At 35.8% G+C, this 18,060-nt stretch overlaps 3 protein-coding genes and 1 long non-coding RNA gene across 5 annotated transcripts; all 4 read right to left on the bottom strand.

Annotated features, from left to right (window-relative positions):
* LOC18774292 lies at positions 753–3,576 on the bottom strand. Its single transcript, XM_007205959.2, has 6 exons — positions 3,026–3,576; positions 2,198–2,282; positions 1,715–1,893; positions 1,387–1,447; positions 1,232–1,280; positions 753–1,076 (listed from the first exon to the last, which is right to left on the bottom strand). The coding sequence occupies exons 1-5, from the start codon at positions 3,146–3,148 to the stop codon at positions 1,264–1,266; spliced, it is 465 nt and encodes a 154-aa protein (XP_007206021.1). The 5' UTR covers positions 3,149–3,576; the 3' UTR covers positions 753–1,076; positions 1,232–1,263.
* LOC18772567 lies at positions 10,955–11,696 on the bottom strand. The gene is made up of 2 exons (XR_002272147.1): positions 11,461–11,696; positions 10,955–11,359 (listed from the first exon to the last, which is right to left on the bottom strand). It is a non-coding gene; the product is annotated as an uncharacterized LOC18772567 (long non-coding RNA).
* Positions 12,747–15,727, bottom strand: LOC18774000 (probable proteasome inhibitor). 2 transcript variants are annotated; one of them, XM_007205547.2, is made up of 9 exons: positions 15,433–15,727; positions 15,159–15,330; positions 14,916–15,062; positions 14,659–14,730; positions 14,176–14,256; positions 14,043–14,074; positions 13,887–13,947; positions 13,686–13,796; positions 12,747–13,048 (listed from the first exon to the last, which is right to left on the bottom strand). In XM_007205547.2, the coding sequence occupies exons 1-9, from the start codon at positions 15,605–15,607 to the stop codon at positions 12,976–12,978; spliced, it is 924 nt and encodes a 307-aa protein (XP_007205609.1). In that variant the 5' UTR covers positions 15,608–15,727; the 3' UTR covers positions 12,747–12,975. The 2 variants fall into 2 exon arrangements, with proteins under 2 accessions (XP_007205609.1, XP_020423083.1); XM_020567494.1 differs by lacking the exons at positions 12,747–13,048; positions 13,686–13,796; positions 13,887–13,947; ... (1 more) ...; positions 14,176–14,256; positions 14,659–14,730 and having other exon boundaries at positions 14,912–15,062; positions 15,433–15,719.
* On the bottom strand, positions 16,337–16,868 carry LOC18772605. Its single transcript, XM_007207024.2, has one exon. The coding sequence runs from the start codon at positions 16,805–16,807 to the stop codon at positions 16,391–16,393; it is 417 nt and encodes a 138-aa protein (XP_007207086.2). The 5' UTR covers positions 16,808–16,868; the 3' UTR covers positions 16,337–16,390.

Raw genomic sequence — 18,060 nt, 5'->3', positions numbered from 1 at the left:
ACTTTGTAAAAGCGTGGCTGAAGAATCTCCATCCATCCACACCAGCAGCAGCAGCAGAAATCTTCCTTAACGACCATGGAAAGCAAATATCCTACCAGACAAGGGATAAGGACTGCTTTTAACCTGTAAGGTCATGTTTGGATAGGGAATAATTAACCTCGACCCAAAAATCAAAAGCAGATTGATAGATATAAAGATACATAATTCTGGTTTATGGGCCACACTGTCTTTGAAGAGAGATTTGTTAGTTTCTAGGACGTGGCACTAACAATGGAATCTAAAATTTTGAGGCAAGGAGGAAACTGAAGGACAGTGTCATAAACAAGAACAACTTTTTTGACTGTTTTGAGGGCCAAAGGCATAAATCCAAACATCCATGTGTTTGTTTGACCATATCACGGGCACATACGAAGAAGCAGTGTTCAACTAGGGCATCAACAGGGAAAATCCGAAAAAGAAAGATGAGAGAAGAAAAAATGGGTGAACCAAAAAAGAATAAAGACAGCTTAGACTTGTGCAGCAAGAGAGAACGTGAAGATAGGGTAACGTTCTCTTATTAGATTTTTATGTACCGACACTGTAAATTAGGACCACACGTTTTGTAGTCCACATACAACGTCTCTGAAAGGTGACAACACCATGACTATCTTCCAGATTTTGATGCATGCCATCAATTAGATTCTGTCTCAGGTAACGAATTTGATGGACCAAAGACTTACAATACAAACCATCCATCCATCCATGGGAAAACATAACAGAAAAACCAATAATAGAGGGAAAGAAAACATGCAATTACGAGTTCAAACATACATATATTATATATTAAACACAGCTAAATTACTCATATCCAAATCTTCAACCACATTAGCAGTAGTTGAAGATAAAAGGACAAGTCACTAGACCAAACATCCTTTACATAAGGAGACCACTTCATCATTCTTTACACTGATACTAAATAAGATGCACATATATAGAGAACTATGGTTTCATATGACTCTTGTTGGGCTGGACTGGAGCAAAACAAACCAGCTGCACGCAACGATCTGCTGCTGCTACGTACCCTATTTCCTATATATCTGCAAAGCATATACACAAACAGATGCTTAATTAGTAAACCACATCCAAATAAAATTGAGGTGAAAGTAAAAAAGAGAAGAAAAAAGTAGATGAAACCGACAAGAAGTGCATCTACTATTCCTAGTAATGTTTCAGAAACTTAGAAATAATATACCTTGATGGGTATATGCCTCGGCAAGTGAGCCCTTAATAATAGAGAGACCCTACAGATGAAAAAATTCATAAGAAAAAACAATGTCAGAATAGTACATACAGAGTCCCAGTAAGGCAGTTCATGCACCTCCTGTACAGAAGTTGAAAATATCATACCTTGCCACCAGTTTCCTCTACAAGCACTCCCAGAATCATCTTCAGTCCCATCTTTCTTGTACTGAAATAATCATAAAATATAATTATCAGGCTCCGGAATTAAGATCAACCATAATCTACTGGAATTTCCAGGATAAGAGAGAGAGAGAGAGAGAGAGAGAGAGAGAGAGAGAGAGAGAGAGAGGGACTATCTCATGTCCAAAGTTCACACAGTGTTTGCATTATTCCCGGGGAAATTTTTAAAGAATCTTATTCGCAGAGTCAGATGGTAAAACCAACAATTGTTAAGGAGGAAAAAACAAAAAGCAAAACAAACAAAAATTCTCACCACAGAGTTAAATCCAGGGCTCTGGGTACTCTGGGGGTAAGAATAAATATCTTGGCCACCATAATAGATTGAAGAGCTGAGGTGACATGGTTGCTGTACTCTCTGATCCTGATAGAAGGAACTCATGTCCTTATTTGGCATGTTCTGACTCTCACCTTCGCTGCCATTAGAGTCACCAACTGCAGCAACATCAGAGTAACAGAAGCAGACAATTTTCAAACACACAACACAATTCATCTCTTAACCGGCCAATCAAACCAGGAATCATATGATAAAAAAACAGGACAACCCAAAGATACATCTTTTATTTGGGAAAAAAAAAATCTAAGGAGGAATGTGCATAAGATCCACATCAGTGAAGTAAGGACCACCACCTTTCATGGCTGACATGCAGCGAGAAGCAATCTAAACAAGATTGTAATAGATACAAGCTTTGCCCATAAGAAAACCAACAGTTATACACGATAGAAAAACCTTACAAACCTGGCTCTCCAGGTTTGACGTGCAATGGTTCATCCGTAAGCTTTTTCCCAGTGACTTCAGAACGCAGAGATTCCCTCCCTAACACCTTCACGAACACGAAGACAACTTTCTCTCAGAACTTGGTACAACATAAAATAAATAAATATTCACATACACTTTACAGAATCTAGTAAAGGTCAGCCAGAGAGAGAGATTCCAATAACAAAAGTTGTTAAATTTAATTTGCAAAAGAACTTGCGAGTTTATTGTAAAATATGGTTTAAAAGCTCGGAGGGGAGATGAAACAAAATATTTTCCAAAGAACAAACATATCCCAGCATTATATAATTCTAAAGCCCTTCGTTAAAAGAGATAATGCAATCTCTCACTAAAAATAAATAAAAATCTTGTCTTGATGATGCAAATCCACTTCTTTTTTTTTAAATATCAGACAGAAATCTCCCAATTCAGCAAATATGAACTTGTAGATGACGATTGAAGGCCTTCACCCAATTTCGGATAAAAAATATATATATAGATAAACCCCAGGAAGATTTTACGAGCAGAAATGCAAAAACAGGCACCCAACAATATAAAATCAAACAAAAGGCGACAGCTTTAACCTATATTCAATTAAGAAAAACAGAGACAACATTAGAACTCCAATACCATTAAACAGAAAACAGTCAAGAACCCTCAAAATCCAAAGCAATACCGTAAAATGCTAAGATAGCAATCAAAACCCAATTAAATGATTGAAGACAAAAATAAATAAAAAACAGATAAAAGATAAAAGAGATTCAGAAAACAATAAAAAGAAAAGAACTTGAACAGGGGAAAACGCAATACCAGTTCCTTGGAGGAAGGCGCAAATATAGCCCCGAAAATCCCAGATGAGGATGACGACTCCTTGGACCCGAAAAGCTCAGAAGTAAACGAAGAAGACGACCCAACTTGCTTTCTCCCCTCCATTTCTCTCCCTGTATCGTTATATAAACCTTGAGAGCTTCTCTGTTTTATATCTCAGCAGAGTGCTATGAATATGTATGTGTATATATAATTATAATGAACCGAAGCACCGTCAAGCGAAGCTTAGCAAATAGGAAACCGCTACAGAATTTGTTTGTGCTAAGAAACAAAACAGAAGGCGCGATACAGACAGAGCAAATCGAATAGAAAAAACGGAGAGAAAGGGAGAGACACGTGAAAGATCAAAGCGATATTGAGTAAAAACGAAACCGTCGCTCCCACCCAATTTATAAGCCAAAAAGGACTCCTGCCCAATTCGAAAATTTTCGATTTTTATTAAATTAAATAAATAAATTTTAATGTAATTATTATATTTGGTATGATTTTCTCCTTCGGTGTCTCAGCCTACGATCTCTCTCTGTTTCTATTTTTATTTTTGGTTTTCTTTCTCTCTTTCTTCCTTCAACGACCTGCCGAGAGAGTTACAGATTTGCGCCACGTGGGACAGGCAGTCCTTCCTTGTGGGCCCTCCAAAATAACTCCCAACCTTTTACTGCCACGAGAACCCTAGTGGATAATAACAACCCTACCCTACACAAGCCCATTATTGACTTTTCACTTAGTACTCTTTTGGACAAATGAAATATACAGTTTACAAAGATATAGCCAGACCTTTATGACCTTATCTTTTTATCTTGTCGGACCAAAACAGAGATGGGTCTTCTTCTCTCATTCCCCACTTTTCTAAAGCTCGTGTTTGGTATTTTGGAAGTTGGAAGTTGGAAGTTATTTGGATACAGGATTCACAAGATTTTGTTAGATAATTTAGCATCTTATATTATAACATTATGATAGATCTCTTTCACCGACATATTATATTATTCGACTATATAATAATATAACCAGTGAGATGAAACTGTATTCAAAACTACGATTTTAATTCGCAATTTTGAAAGAACTGTTATTAGCACTCAAATCGGATCATTATGTTTTCATCCCATTTAGAAATATAACAAATTAATTGTACTTTTGATCACCGGATGATAAAATTTTCGATGTGACAATTAACAACCTCCTTTTGCCAAATAACATATTTTATTGTATGGTAAAAGTTACAAAGAGCATTTCTCTATGAAAATCAATAATTTATAATAATGTGGCTCAAATATCGATACGCAAAATATGAGAGTTCTAACTCAAGTAGCGTTAACGTAAAAGTCGGTGAGAAAAGGTACAACTTTTATAATTTTGAGTAGAAAAAGAGAAAATTAATCCAATCTTTTGTGATTGTATGAGAAATTTTGAGACCATCATTAGCCGAAAAAAATTCTTGTAACGGTGATAGTATTATTTTATTATTTTCAACTAATAATATAATAAAATGTAAAAAAGTTATCTCGCATATCATTGAGCAATTAACTGTAATAACGAAAAGTGACATCCCCATTGCATGGAAGTCTCTCTACATTATTAGGGTGATGAACAGTGAGCCTAAAAAATCTAATGCCAAATCACAATGGTTTGATGTGTAACTAAATGGTGTTGATTGATTGATAAAGTTGATAATGGGGCATGGGAAAGGGGCCACCAGAAAGAAGTCATAAGGGCCAAAAACGACACAAGTTCAAGTGTCGAAAAATGGGTAAGGACATGGTAGGTGGAGTCGTGGGTTGGGTACCACCGAGGAGGGTCGCCGCGCGGTATACGTGTGTCCTATAAACTCCACCATCAGCGTTCATATTTTTACATCATATTCATTCAATAATTATTTGAATTTAGTGTTATTAGACATATCTAATAATCACATGCCTTTTTTCTTTTCTTTTTTTTAGGATGATCACTGATGGAATTAGAAATTTATTATTATAAGGACGGAAAAATAGGTTTACGAAATCGAATATGAGAAAGCGTGCTTAGTGTTCTCGTAAAAGAAAATCATAAGTGAGAAAATTGCATATTCACTCAAAATTTATACAAGAATATTGAGTTCATTGTGATCACGCGTGTTTGGTGTACATAATTCATTCAATATGTTTAATGATAGTTCTTATATATTTGACCTCTTAGAAAAAAAGAATCTAACATTTTTAATGGAAACTACAAAAAAATTATAGGCCAATAAGGTCTAACCTAGTGAAAAATGACATTGACTTGCAGTGGTCTTTGGTTAGAATCTTAATGACACAGTTGTAGTGTGTGTGAGAAACCCCTCTCTTCTTATACTTAAAAAATATATATATAAATCTAAGTTGTGAGGTTTAGTTGGAAGGTAATATACACCATTTGCCATTGAAATATTTTATGTCTTATATATGGTTCTTAATTATTTACCATATAGGAAACCATTTAAGTTTTTACACTTGAGATTCATGGAATCCAGCCATAATGACCGGAAAATGCATGTACACGAAATGCATTAAAGGAAAAATCAACCTAAATTGCGAAGGTTATCCGTCCCAAATATAATAAAGTATGGAATTTAAATTATTTGTTGTCCCCTGATTTAAAAGAATTAAGAGATGCCCTACATCTCACTCGTTTTGTGTGGTAATGACTGCCACAAAAACATCATGTTATTTATCGCTTTATAATTATATTAATTTCCAAATCGCTTTTGCTGGATTTTATAATTGAGTTCAGGAATTACGAGAAAGATTGGCTACCTAATCACTATGTTACAAATAGTCAACTTAATTGAAACATTTCAAGTCTTCTAATTCGGCAGAGTTTGTAAGAAATCATAAAGTACTCCCTTTTCTGTGGCTTAAATGGTAGGAGCAGGAAGAAAAAAAGTCCCAACTAATTTCATATGTGCACGTAAAGACATTCCTAGAAATACAATTTTACTTTGTAACAACCATCTTTTCTTTGGTTTTCTTTTTTGAATATAAGCGAGAATTTAAACTACACGGGTTGGGGGGTTTCTCACACACACACTATCAAGGTATTCGAACATGAGATAACTGATATACGAGTCAATATCATTTATCACTGTACTAGACTTTATTGATTTCCCTTAATTTTTATTTTTGGGTTATGGTCAAGAAAATCCCTAATACATTTATTTTCAAAATAAGAATAAATTCTGGTGACTCGCTCTCTTTAATATAGATAATTAAAGTAAATTCTGAACACGTACAAATATATAATTATACATAAGTTTACAATTCACCCCAATAGCCAGAAAGCCAGAAAACCTTAAACCCTATGTGAGTGAGCTTACTACACAGACATGGAAAATTGGAATTGGTGATAAGAGATGTGGGTGGATGAGGTTGCAACACCAAGAACATCATGTGCATGTAATTATATATAAAAAATAATACGAGGAGAAGGAGAACAATCAGAAAACGGCACTGCTTATGAGCCAAGCCAATGAAACCTGTCTCATGGATAAGAACAAAAGCAAAAGAGAGAGAGAAAAAAAGTGCAAAAATTCAAAGAGAGCCACGTTAAGAACATGATATCAATTGCCCCACAGAAGCTCTCTGCTAACGTACATCACTGCGAGGGTCGCGTGTTCTAAAGTAGGCTCCAGTTTTTGGATTTGGCTCCACTTTCTCTCACTTTTTTTCTCTTGTTGTAAAGTTTCTTTTCTTTTTCTTTTTCTTTTTCATAATCCTATCTAATCAATTTCTTGGCTGAAAAAAAAAGGGCCTTAAAATGCTATCATTATAATGCTCTAGATGGTAAAATAATACACAAGATTCGCACTAAAATGGAAAACCAAAATAACTCATAAGAAATAGATTATAACAAAAATATTCGAAGAAATGTTATGACGAGAAAACATTTTTGTATGTCTTTCGAAGAAGTTTGCGTATACGTAAAGTCTCTATAATTGATAGAAGAGGTCTCAAGTTCGTTTGTCGTCTTCAAAGATTAAAAAAACACAACTTCAATAAAAAAAGTAAATATAAATAAAACCCATCGGCTCCTTGTGAGGTGTCATGCTCATTACATTACACATGTTTTTCAATTATAAAGCATGGCCAATGCCATGGTATCGACATTTTGCAGTCAGTCCTTGCACTAAACTACAAGTCCTTCTATAGCTTACTAAAATAAAGCATGCATTGATTTGAATTTTGCACGATATTTTGCTACGAATAGAAAAGAAGTACAGATTCCAAAAATTATTATTAGGGTGTGGGGACTGAGCCAGCCAGCCCACTGAGGTGGTTGGGATTAGCTGGTGCTGGTCTATATCAGGAACCAGTGGGCCTTCTTAGTTAGTGTTGATTCAAGCCCAACTGGGTTCGCTTGCAGATCAATTTCTTAGCAGAACTAGATTAACTCAAAAGAAATTTTGATTTCAAACTCCTCTTGCATCTGGAAGAGAAAGAAACTGGTACTTTTTCTTTGAGTTAGGCCTTCTTCAACCCATGAGGGGATAAACTCAAATTTTTTTCCTTTAAAATATAATTATTTGGGTTTTATCCTGACTCAAATCGTTTTTTCTCCCAACTCTCCGAACTCAAATTTTAAGTCCGTAACTTTATTAAATTGTTTAAGAATGGTTTAAGTCTATTTTTTTTCAATGGGTAATTTTTTTTCATTTAATCTTTTTAAATAACTTCATAATTTAATTTTTTGAATAATTTGACCTTAAAAAATTAAAATTCTACAAATATAATGTTTTTGGTAGATTATTTGAGAAATGAGTGGGTATTTATAGAGTTTGGGGTGAGTTTTGATGTTGGATCGGATTTAGATTAAGTTAAAATATAATTTTGATCTTTGGATTTAAATTTTAACCGTTGAATTTTTTTTTTTACTGTTAAAATAGTTTAGATTTAATATATATATATATATATCGTTGATTTAAGTTAATATTAGAATATTTTTTTAAAAAAAATCACTACAAGCCGAAAACAGCATCTTCCACATGGGCTGTTGGCGGGCCCCAGCGAAGGAAAGCTTGCACATGGGCTGCTGATACAGTAGGTGGGCTCCACGAATTTTTTTTATAGGTCTAGGCAATACTTGGACTGCTATTAAGGTCCAAATTTGAGTTTTCTCAAATTTTAGTCCCTTTATTTTCTTAAGTTTGGGGAGATTCTGAGCAATAAATTAAGATTTTTTGAGTTTGGCCTCATAGGTTTAAGATGACCTTAGTAGCTAAATATGTCGAATACAACTTAACTTTGTTTGAGAGACATTTGTTCCTTAAACTATAAGTGGAAATTCATTTTAAGTTCTGATTCTGTGTAACTACTGGAACCCTTCATCAGGTTTTTCTGCATGGTGATATATCAAATTTTTTGACAGTTTGGTTAACATGCTTTGAAACTCAGCATCAAGTTTCTTACCCTTATTAAAGTACTATTTAAGATTCAAGCACCCTTGTTTTGATTACTGAAGTGTTCGTAAACACTGGAATGACCTCGAATGAAAATCGTGTCCATTCTTTTTACTCGCATTCTATATAAGTAAACGTGCCATTAATAAAAATCATCCGTTCCCTATAAAGCGTCATGCTCATTACATTATACATATTTCTGGCACTTTAACATGTCACACTTCAATTATAAGCATGGCCAAGGCATAGACATTTTTGCCATCAATCCTGCACTGAACTACAAAATGAAGGCAGGCATTGATTTTTTATTTTTTATTTTTTTTTGGTCTGATGGTTTGAAAATTATGTTATAATGTTTTGGTGCGTATAGAAAAGAAGTACAAATTCTGAAAATTATTACCAAGGTGGTGGGGGCTGAGCTAGCCAGCCCACTGAGGTTGAATCCATATGAGAAATAAGTGGGCCTAATTAGTTTGGATTAAACCCACCTAAGATATAAGTATTGGGCCTTTATGAGTGGCCGATTCAAGCCCAACTTTGTTGATGTCAAATGAACATCCTTGTTTATATAAATGAGCAAGTTATTGTCATATATATATATATATATATATAGTTCCGATCTCTTGAACCACAGGAGTCCAAGATATTGTGATTACTCATCGTTGGATATTAATCTAATGGTTCAAAAAAATTTCTTAAAAGGAGTGCAAGAGTGAGTGAATCGTTGAATTTATATCCAACGGTGAGTGACCACAAATTCTCTTGGACCCTTATAGTCTAAGAGATCATAACTATATATATATAAAGCAAAAATACAGAAAATGGTAAAACATTCAAAATATCAAAAAATGCCCTTGGTTTATGTAAATATTAAGAATTGAAATTATTAATTAAATGAAGATAATATTGTAAATTCACACTTTTTCATATTTAAAAAATTAAAATTAAAAAAACAATCAAATAATGAATCTTAGTTTTACAGTCCTGATCTCTTGGACTCCTGTGGTCCAAGAGATCGGGACTGCTTAGTATTATATAAGGGAGATGTGGGTTAGGTTAGTTGGTCAAGTTAGTGATTCCGTCTCCTTTGCACTCAAGTTTTGAATCCCCATTTTCATAAATTAGATTGATTAAGAGTAATTTAGATATCGCTCGTACTCAAAAAAATCAATGAAGTCTAGCCCAGTGAAAAAGGGTCTTAACTTGCAGACTAGTTGCAACATCCCACATTGACCAACAAAGAGGGGGTGATGTGCCTTATATGTACATGCCCACCTCCATATAGCGCAAGGCCTTTTAGGAGCTTACTAGCTTTGGAGTCATGGGAACTTCGAAGTTAAGCGAGTTGGGGCTAGAGCAATCCTAGGATGGGTGACCATTGGGAACTCTGAAGTTATGAGAACTCTGAAGTTAAGAGAGTTGAGGCTAGAGCAATCCCAAGATGAGTGAAACAAAACCGTGAGGGTAGAGAGGGGGGCCCAAAGCGGACAATATCGTGCTATGGAGGAGCCGATTCTGGGATGTGACATTAGCGGTCTTAAGTTCGAACCCACATGACACCTTTTTTTTTTCTTCACTTTCTTCTCTTTTGTCTTTTCCTCCACCATAATTATGAAGCAGCAAATTGTCATCAATCAAGAGAATCAATTTATGAGGAAGAAGAGGAACATACTCGGTTGGTTTCAAACCCAAGCTCCCAAAGAAAGGTTCAAACTCATTAATAGGGTGGTAGCGCAGATACCCCTATTCCATCTCTCTCTCTCTCGCTCACTCTCATCCTCTTCTAGATCTAGACGTTGTGATTGTTCGATTTTTATTTTTTATTTTGAACTGGTTGAATTTTTTAATTGTTTAATATTTCTGTTTATATTATTATTATTACTATTATTATTTTGTTTTTTATTTTTAATTCTTAATGGATTATCGTGTCGTGTCGTGTGATTCGCGAATTGTAACGAGTCGTGTTCGTGTTTGACATTTCCAATCTATTTTCTTATCGTGTCGTGTCATGCCAACCCGTTAAAAAAAGCAAATTGACAAGAACACAGCAAACACAACACGAATGCCAGGTATTAAGGGAACATGTGGCTCACTTGAAAACCCTAAGTCACCCTAAAACCTACCAACGGGCTTCAAATTTAAGCCACCAAATCAACAGATGTTTTTTCTTCATCTTGCATCTAGAAGAAAAAAAAGAAGCTGGTATATGATGGCAAAGCTCAATTATTAATGAAAGTTTACTTATATATTATTGTATGATGAGGGAGGGAGGGGCCTCTAGAAGTCAAATTTTCATTGAATCAGAATGAAGACAGCAAGTCCTCATGTGAAGAAATTTCAGCCGGGTTTCTAATCTCAGTTCCCACATAAAACTCCTCCATACAATCACACACACATCACTTCAAATTATGAAAAAATTACAGCCCCTAGAAAATTGGTTCTTTAAGTAAGATTCTAGTTAGAAATTTAGGTAGCTTGAAGCTTAATCAGCTCAAGCATACAAAAAATGATGTTAATTAAGTTTTCCCATGTAATAGAACTTGATGAAACAAAGAACAGAACTGAAACCAAAGAAGAAACTAATATAATTCCACTAGTATATATATATATTTATTCTCTCATTCGAATATCCGCACACTAAACTATTGTAAACAAAGAAAAAAACAAGAAAAATAGTAGAAAATACATAGCGTCACAACGTCCCTTTAGAGAATATATATATATATATGTAAGGTATTTTTATTTACAACTGGAAAGGGAAGAAGAAAAAGAAGTCTTCAGCTATTAATAATGTTTCCAAGGAAGACATTTGAGCCTAGTGCAAGGCTCAGTCCATGTACTTGTGCATTCACCTCCAGCTCCATCACAGCACTCGCAAGCAATTCCAAGTGTTGAAAAAACCTTTGCATATCCTACAATTGATTTCAGTCGGGGCATCTGATTAAACAATTTGATCAAGAACTCAGAAAAACAGAGAGATTTTGGGGTACATGTTTTTATCAAACCCTTTTACCTTGTTGTGGCAAGATGGAAAGTGGCCTTGCTTCAACAGCTGAAGATTTCTTTGATGCAAAAACAACAATCAGAAGCAACAAAGGTAGGAGATAAAACTTGGGCAGCCCCATATCTCTTCTTTTCTTCCAGCCAAAAACTGTACAGCTTCTACAAACACTTCAGCAGCAGATATAGATGGGCATAAGAAAACAATGATGGGTTATTTTTATATGTGAAGAAATAGTTCGCGTCTTTTTCAATCTAGAAGGTGTTGGCTTTTTCTGCCTGATTTAGGGCCTAAAGAGACTTAAACTAATAACATGGGCTTCTAGAGCAAATGCTCGGAAATGTGTCACACGCTTTCCAGTTCCTGACGTTTCTGCGGGTTTGGAAATTAGTACCGGGACTTGGGTAGAAACTTCCTCTTTCTCCATTAAGTTTCTCAAGCGGTGGGTCAGTTGGGCCCTACCCTTGTCATCTCTGCAACATGAGAACATCAAATTTTATTTCATTTTTGGTCATTTTGGGTCAGTATGGTAAAATGGAGTATACTTTTCTTGGTAAAATAGAAGGAAAGGTGGTAAGAAGAAGTATGGTAAATGGAGTATACTTTTCTTGGTAAAATAGAAGGAAAGGGTGGTAAGAAGATTGTGAGATACCAATCAATTTGACCACATTGGAAGCATCTAATGAGACAATTGAACTTAATTACTTCATGGTTACCGACATTTTCCTAATTAACGAAACCAAATAGTATAACGAATTCTTGATAAAAAGAACGGCATGATCTTATTCTAACTCACAAAACCCAGCTCCATTTGGTTGACAAATTTTGATTGCTTAATGTAACAAATGTAGAAGATGCAATGAATCTCCTGTGCAATCTGATTAATCCTTGCTTTTTTTTTTGGTCAATGATTAATCCTTGCTCATACGCAGGGTTTCAGATTCCAAGTTCGGAAGTACGGTAAATGGAGTCTACTTTTTTTTGGTAAAATAGAAGGAAAAGGTGGTAAGAAGAAGTATGGTAAATGTAGTCTACTTTTCTTGGTAAAATAGAAGGATAGGGTGGTAAGAAGATTGTGAGGTACCAATCAATTTGACCACATTGGAAGCATCTAATGAGACAACTGAACTCAATTACTTCCTGGTTACCGACATTTTCCTAATTAACGAAAACCAAAAAGTATAACGAATTCTCGATAAAAAGAACGGTCAGGATCTTATTCTAACTCACAAACTCCAGCTCCATTTGGTTGACAAATTTTGATTGCTTAATGTAACAAATGTAGAAGATGCAATGAATCTCCTGTGCAATCTGATTAATCCTTGCATTAAACCATAAAGGCTCTTTAAGAAAAAAGGGAGAGAGAATACGCATTACAGATACCATGTTAGAAACTTTGTACAAACTCTCATTTACATAGGTAACTTGCAAGCCAAAAGAAAGAAAAACAAGATCATCTCTTAGCTCCTGTAAGTCCTCAAGTATTTCTTATTTGAGGTCAAAGGACAGCTCTTTTGCATCACACATCTAAATGAAATCTGAGCCACCCCCAAACTGCTCCAGGTCTGGATGAGTCCCGCTCCCTGGCCTCCGCGGATTCCTGTAACAAAATAGAAATCATAGAATATTATGATAAGCTAAGTGAATTGTGCCCACATTTTCACTATTTGTTAAATCCAAAATACCAAAACATTATGCATGTATTTGGATGAGCCCCAATCAATACCACCCGGACTGATTAAGCAGGCTCAAAGATAGTGAATAGTCAGTTAAGCCCATTATAAAAAGATACTGAATATATGTATTTTTTTTCATGTTCCAAGGGAGAAAACAACAAGTGCCAAACTTAAAATTATGGAAGCTCTCTTGGGCAGAGACCAGGTGCGAGCCCAGTTTAAATTCCATCTGCTTTACGGAAATGATTTTTTCTTTTTAAACCAAAAAAAAAAAGAGTAAAAAAACCTCACTTACACTACCTTCATTGAAAACCTCCATCACAGAATCAAACCAGTAACTAAAACCATCCATCATTGACCATTAAACTTCAAACCAAAAAACCAATATAACCTATGCCACCCATTCATTCATAACGCTCAAACAACAATTACCAAGAAAAACAATACAAACTAGTTCAAAGTTCAAACACATGGAAATACCAGGTTCAGTCGATGCCTTATTAAATCATTTTCAGGAAGTTATTATGGGGGTACTGATGCAAAATGTAATTTCAATATTACCTTGCAAACCGATTAGGCTCAAAACCAGGAACTCCCGGAGGGCCATATGGATCAAAACGGGCACCTGGTGGAACACCCGCTGGCCTATGGGGATCAAAACGAGGAAAACCCCTGTTCCAAAAATAAACCCAACCAAAATTAGAACAGCAATACAAAGTATAACATAAGCAAGGGAGAGAAATAGAGAGAGTAACAACTCACGGTTCTCCTCCTGGAAACCCAGGCTCTCCAACGCCACCAAACCACCGAGGATCATTGGGTCCTATATTCGCATGACAAATGAAATGTGAGTCATAATAAAAAAAACTTCATATGATTATTATCAAGCACATTAAAAATAAAAAAGTATGTACAAACCTAGAAGCATGCCCCCACTGCTAAAACCGCCCCTGAAAGATGGACAAAACATATATGTGTTCAAACTTGGAACAATAAAACTGGGTGTAAACTGCAATGACCGTCAATATCATGATTTGTTGAAGTACAATACCTAGTAGGATACATTCCAGCACCAGGCCCAGGAAGAAGATCACTAAAACCACCAGTAGGATTAATAGGAGGAAACACCATTCTGCAAAGAAAGCCATAGAGTAAACAGCAGAATTTAAAAACTTAAACACATAAGTAACCAATGTTAAAAGGGGCAAAAAACATTTTAAGGCTGCAAATCAAAATTTTGAGCATGATCGCCTGTATTAGATAATGAAATAGGTGGAAATCTAAGAATAATCGCCTAGATTAGATAATGAAATGCTTAACTACTGGTACGATCTTGACAAACCTAAGCCAAGTCCCTCCTACTCAGGCCTTACAATCTAAGCTTCCAATCAATCTTGTCTTAATTAAAAATACTGAAACGAATCTCATATACAGGGCCCTAGAATCACTCACACACACACAAATGACTTAATACAAGTTTAATGAAAATGACTTAATACAAGTTTAATGAAAACATATATAGAGAGAGATGTACCCTGAAGGATTAGGTTGGGAGCCAGAAGGTCCATAAACAGGCTCACTCGTTGATCTGTCATTCCTTTCTGAACTGCAAAGTTCAGCAACAAAAAAGACACAACAATCCGTAAAAAGCACATTCCATGATTCTTACACTTCGTATGCATAAATTTTTGTAACCATGACTAATTTAGCACAATCTTAATGCACTTCTAGATCATATAAAAACAAGATATTTAACAGAACTAAAGATAATCTAAGACGAAACACAATTACCTTGAAGGGTTACTAGAGGAACTGACACTGGAAGACCCATCTAATTTAGTCAAAACTTGCGTTTCCAGACTCTTCACCAGTTTCTCCAAATTCTTGAACTGTGTAGAGTAATTGCTACCCCCATTCTCTCCAACATGGTCACCAACGCTGAAAATTGTTAAAAACACCACCCAAACACCAGTAAGAAGCAAGAATTGAAAGTGCCCAATTGCAGCGACACTAAGAATCACGGAAAAAACTTACTTGATTTCAAGATGGACGGGCTCAGAACTCCCATCAGCCAGAGCATCTACAAGCAATTTATCGTTCATTACAAGGCACTTAACCAGCACCTTTTTCGAACCCTTTTCTGGGTTCACATAGACGAACGCGTACTCGTCGTCAAGCTCGTTCCACTGGTCCATACCCACTTCATCTAAAACCCCAATTAAACAAAAGCAGAAAACTTTAGAAAATTTACTAATCATTTTTAGAGAAAAAAAAGGAAGAAATTTTCAACATTTAAATGAGCGAGTACCAGTCGAAGGCGAAGAGAGAGCAGAATCGGAAAAAGCAGGGGGGCCAGCGGCGGTGAGCACGTAGCCGGAGGCGAGGAAGGAGGCGTGAACGGCAAAGACGACCTTGTCGTTGTTATTGCGAAATGATGGCCTCGCTGCTCTGATCACTGCCATCACCGACTTGTCGCTCGCCATTGCAGTCTGTCTCAGTGTGATTGATCGGTGGGGTTTGTTTCTCTCTTCTGTTTCTAGAAATGCAAACAAGTTTCTTTCTTGCGAGAGAGGGAAGGCTTGGGGAAGTTGGGGAGAGTTCGCGGTTTTATATATGCACCCTGCGCTTTGGGCTGGAAATTTCAGACATTAAGGCCCAATGGAGTCGCTATAAGGCCCACCACAAATGTGAATTCGGTTCCTCTAATTATGGATGCTAAAAGAAATGAGATAAATCGAAAATTATTTATAGTTATAGTTATCTTGATTAGAGAATTAAAATAGGGTTACTTTGATTTTGCTTCCTATATTATTGTTAGTTTTCTATTCTTTTCCTTTTAATGTATGATTAAGATTGTCGATTAGCTATTGAACTAGTGATATTCTCGTAGTTGATTGATGAATAAAATTCTCTATTCTTGTGTTATCTTTTGTGTTTTTATAAACTTATAGATTCTCCTCCATATATCTAGTTCTTCTCTTGAACTCTAATTCCTCTTCTCTCCTAAATTCCCTTTCTAATTCCAATTCGGTTAAATATGAAGTGCCACTTTGTGATCTTCAAATTTCACAAGTCATGGAATGAAAAATGATGTGATACAAATGTGGTTACTTCCAAGTTTCTATTAAAGGTAGTTTTTAGTTTACACTACATGAAATTTAGAAGGCGCATATGAAGTGGCTTCAATATCATATTCTACTTGGTATCAATTTCTTTACAATGATGTAACCTTAAATATAACACCCATTTACATACATATGACAAAACTAGCTAGCAATATGAGCACCAGGTCCAGCAGTATCTGCTTTATGTCTTGCAGTTGCTCTTATGTAGCAGAAAACTGCCACCAAGAAGGTGGTGGCAAGCCCTCCCAGGATCACACCTCCACCGGCAACCGACCTGTCCGGAGAATGGTGGTGCTTTTTTAGGTGGATCTCCTCTTCTACGATACTCAGACTCTCTTCAGTCTCTGGACTTGGATTTGTGGAAGCTGGTGCACTGCTTGGGCTTAAAGTTGGTGGCTTGCTCTCACTAGCTTGGTGCTTTCCAAGTTTCCTGATCACAGGTGCTTGTGCCTTGTACAAGTTTTTGTCATTAGAAGGACTTGGAGTTGGAGCCTGTGTGCTTGGGATTGAAGCTGAATTAGGCTGCTCTGTGGTTTGAGCCTTTTCATCTGCAGCCATGGTTACACTCACATAAGCATCTGCTAGGATCAAGCAAAGGAGAAGCAATTGATATTGAGCCATTTTGCGTAAATGGTGTGTTGGAGATGCTTGTGATCTGAGGCAATGAGGATCAGATGGTGGCTCTGAGAGCCATTTATAGGGATTTCCATTGAAGCGGATCCTATATAATTGTGTGGCTAATTTGATGGAAAGTTCCAATTGTCGGATTCTATGAATAAATTTATTCACTCTTGTACTTTGAAATTAATGGGGTTGTCTGTGAGAAGGGGAAATGAAAGAAGACTACACGTGTAAGCATTAGAATATTACAAATACAACTGAGCTTTCAATCAAGGGAACAAGATCTGTAACATGTTTATTTGTCAACTTGTAATATGCAATTAAGTGTTGAATTATCACTAATGGCAGAGCATAATTAAATTAAGGCTAGTTCAAGTTCCCATAATCTCTAAACAAATGGAAGATGGTCAGAAGCTGCTTAATTTTAATTTAGTTGGGGTTTGTTCATTCATATCCATTGCTTCTTGTGATGGCAAAAGCATTCATCTACATCTCATTTCCATAAACAGCCCCAAACATAAAAAGTTTTCTTGTCTGTGTCTGATGAATAACTCTGATTAATAAAGTTTAGAATATGGAGAAGAGAATCTGTTGGATATGATCTAAATCAAATGGTCAATAATCTGCACTTCTGCTGCATCAACATGGTGCCTTAAAAATTTAGCAGAAGGTCCATCTTGTCTGGGAACATGTTAAGAACATCACAAAACTTTCTAGACACAGTTGCTTCAAAAATTATGCTTGCTATGTCTAAGCATTCATGCATTTGAGCTTACATACAGAAATTATGAAAGTAATAAGATTGCCGGTTCGATCGAATGGGGGTTGCATTTCATGATCCTGGAATATATGCATGTCTGCAAATCTGTATATATCATCTTGATTTGAAAATATAAGTGCCCTTTGATTGAGTTGGTGACCATTAATAAAATCATGGAATCTTTAACCTCACTTGTGGTAGTGTTTGGGAAATCAGGGACACACAGCACAGGGTTCATGATATTTTAAGCTAACAACCCACACCTGCTGCATTGCTCTGTAACTTCTCATGCAAATTTTTTTTTTTTTTTTTTTTTTTTTTTTGGTGAACACTAGTAATTGTTTAGTAGAAAGATGGCGATTAAGCAGGAAACAATAGATGTTTTTTTATTTTGGACAACTTGCGAAGAGGAGAAGAGACAACAGAGCGA

Source organism: Prunus persica, chromosome G6 (genome assembly GCF_000346465.2).
Source record: "Prunus persica cultivar Lovell chromosome G6, Prunus_persica_NCBIv2, whole genome shotgun sequence".
Classification (NCBI taxonomy): Eukaryota; Viridiplantae; Streptophyta; class Magnoliopsida; order Rosales; family Rosaceae; genus Prunus; species Prunus persica.
This window is presented reverse-complemented; position numbering and strand designations above follow the sequence as displayed.

What these genes read in the sequence shown, in the direction of transcription:
- LOC18772605 (XM_007207024.2), bottom strand. Translation starts at nt 16,807, where the DNA reads ATGGCTGCAGATGAAAAGGCTCAAACCACAGAGCAGCCTAATTCAGCT.
- LOC18774292 (XM_007205959.2), bottom strand. Translation starts at nt 3,148, where the DNA reads ATGGAGGGGAGAAAGCAAGTTGGGTCGTCTTCTTCGTTTACTTCTGAG. An exon ending in CGTCAAACCTGGAGAGCCAG is followed by an intron (nt 1,894 to 2,197) that starts GTTTGTAAGGTT and finishes ATGTTGCTGCAG; the next exon opens with TTGGTGACTCTAATGGCAGC. An exon ending in GCCCTGGATTTAACTCTGTG is followed by an intron (nt 1,448 to 1,714) that starts GTGAGAATTTTT and finishes TGATTATTTCAG; the next exon opens with TACAAGAAAGATGGGACTGA.
- LOC18774000 (XM_007205547.2), bottom strand. Translation starts at nt 15,607, where the DNA reads ATGGCGAGCGACAAGTCGGTGATGGCAGTGATCAGAGCAGCGAGGCCA. An exon ending in CCCGTCCATCTTGAAATCAA is followed by an intron (nt 15,063 to 15,158) that starts GTAAGTTTTTTC and finishes AACAATTTTCAG; the next exon opens with CGTTGGTGACCATGTTGGAG. An exon ending in GCTGGAATGTATCCTACTAG is followed by an intron (nt 14,075 to 14,175) that starts GTATTGTACTTC and finishes TCCATCTTTCAG; the next exon opens with GGGCGGTTTTAGCAGTGGGG.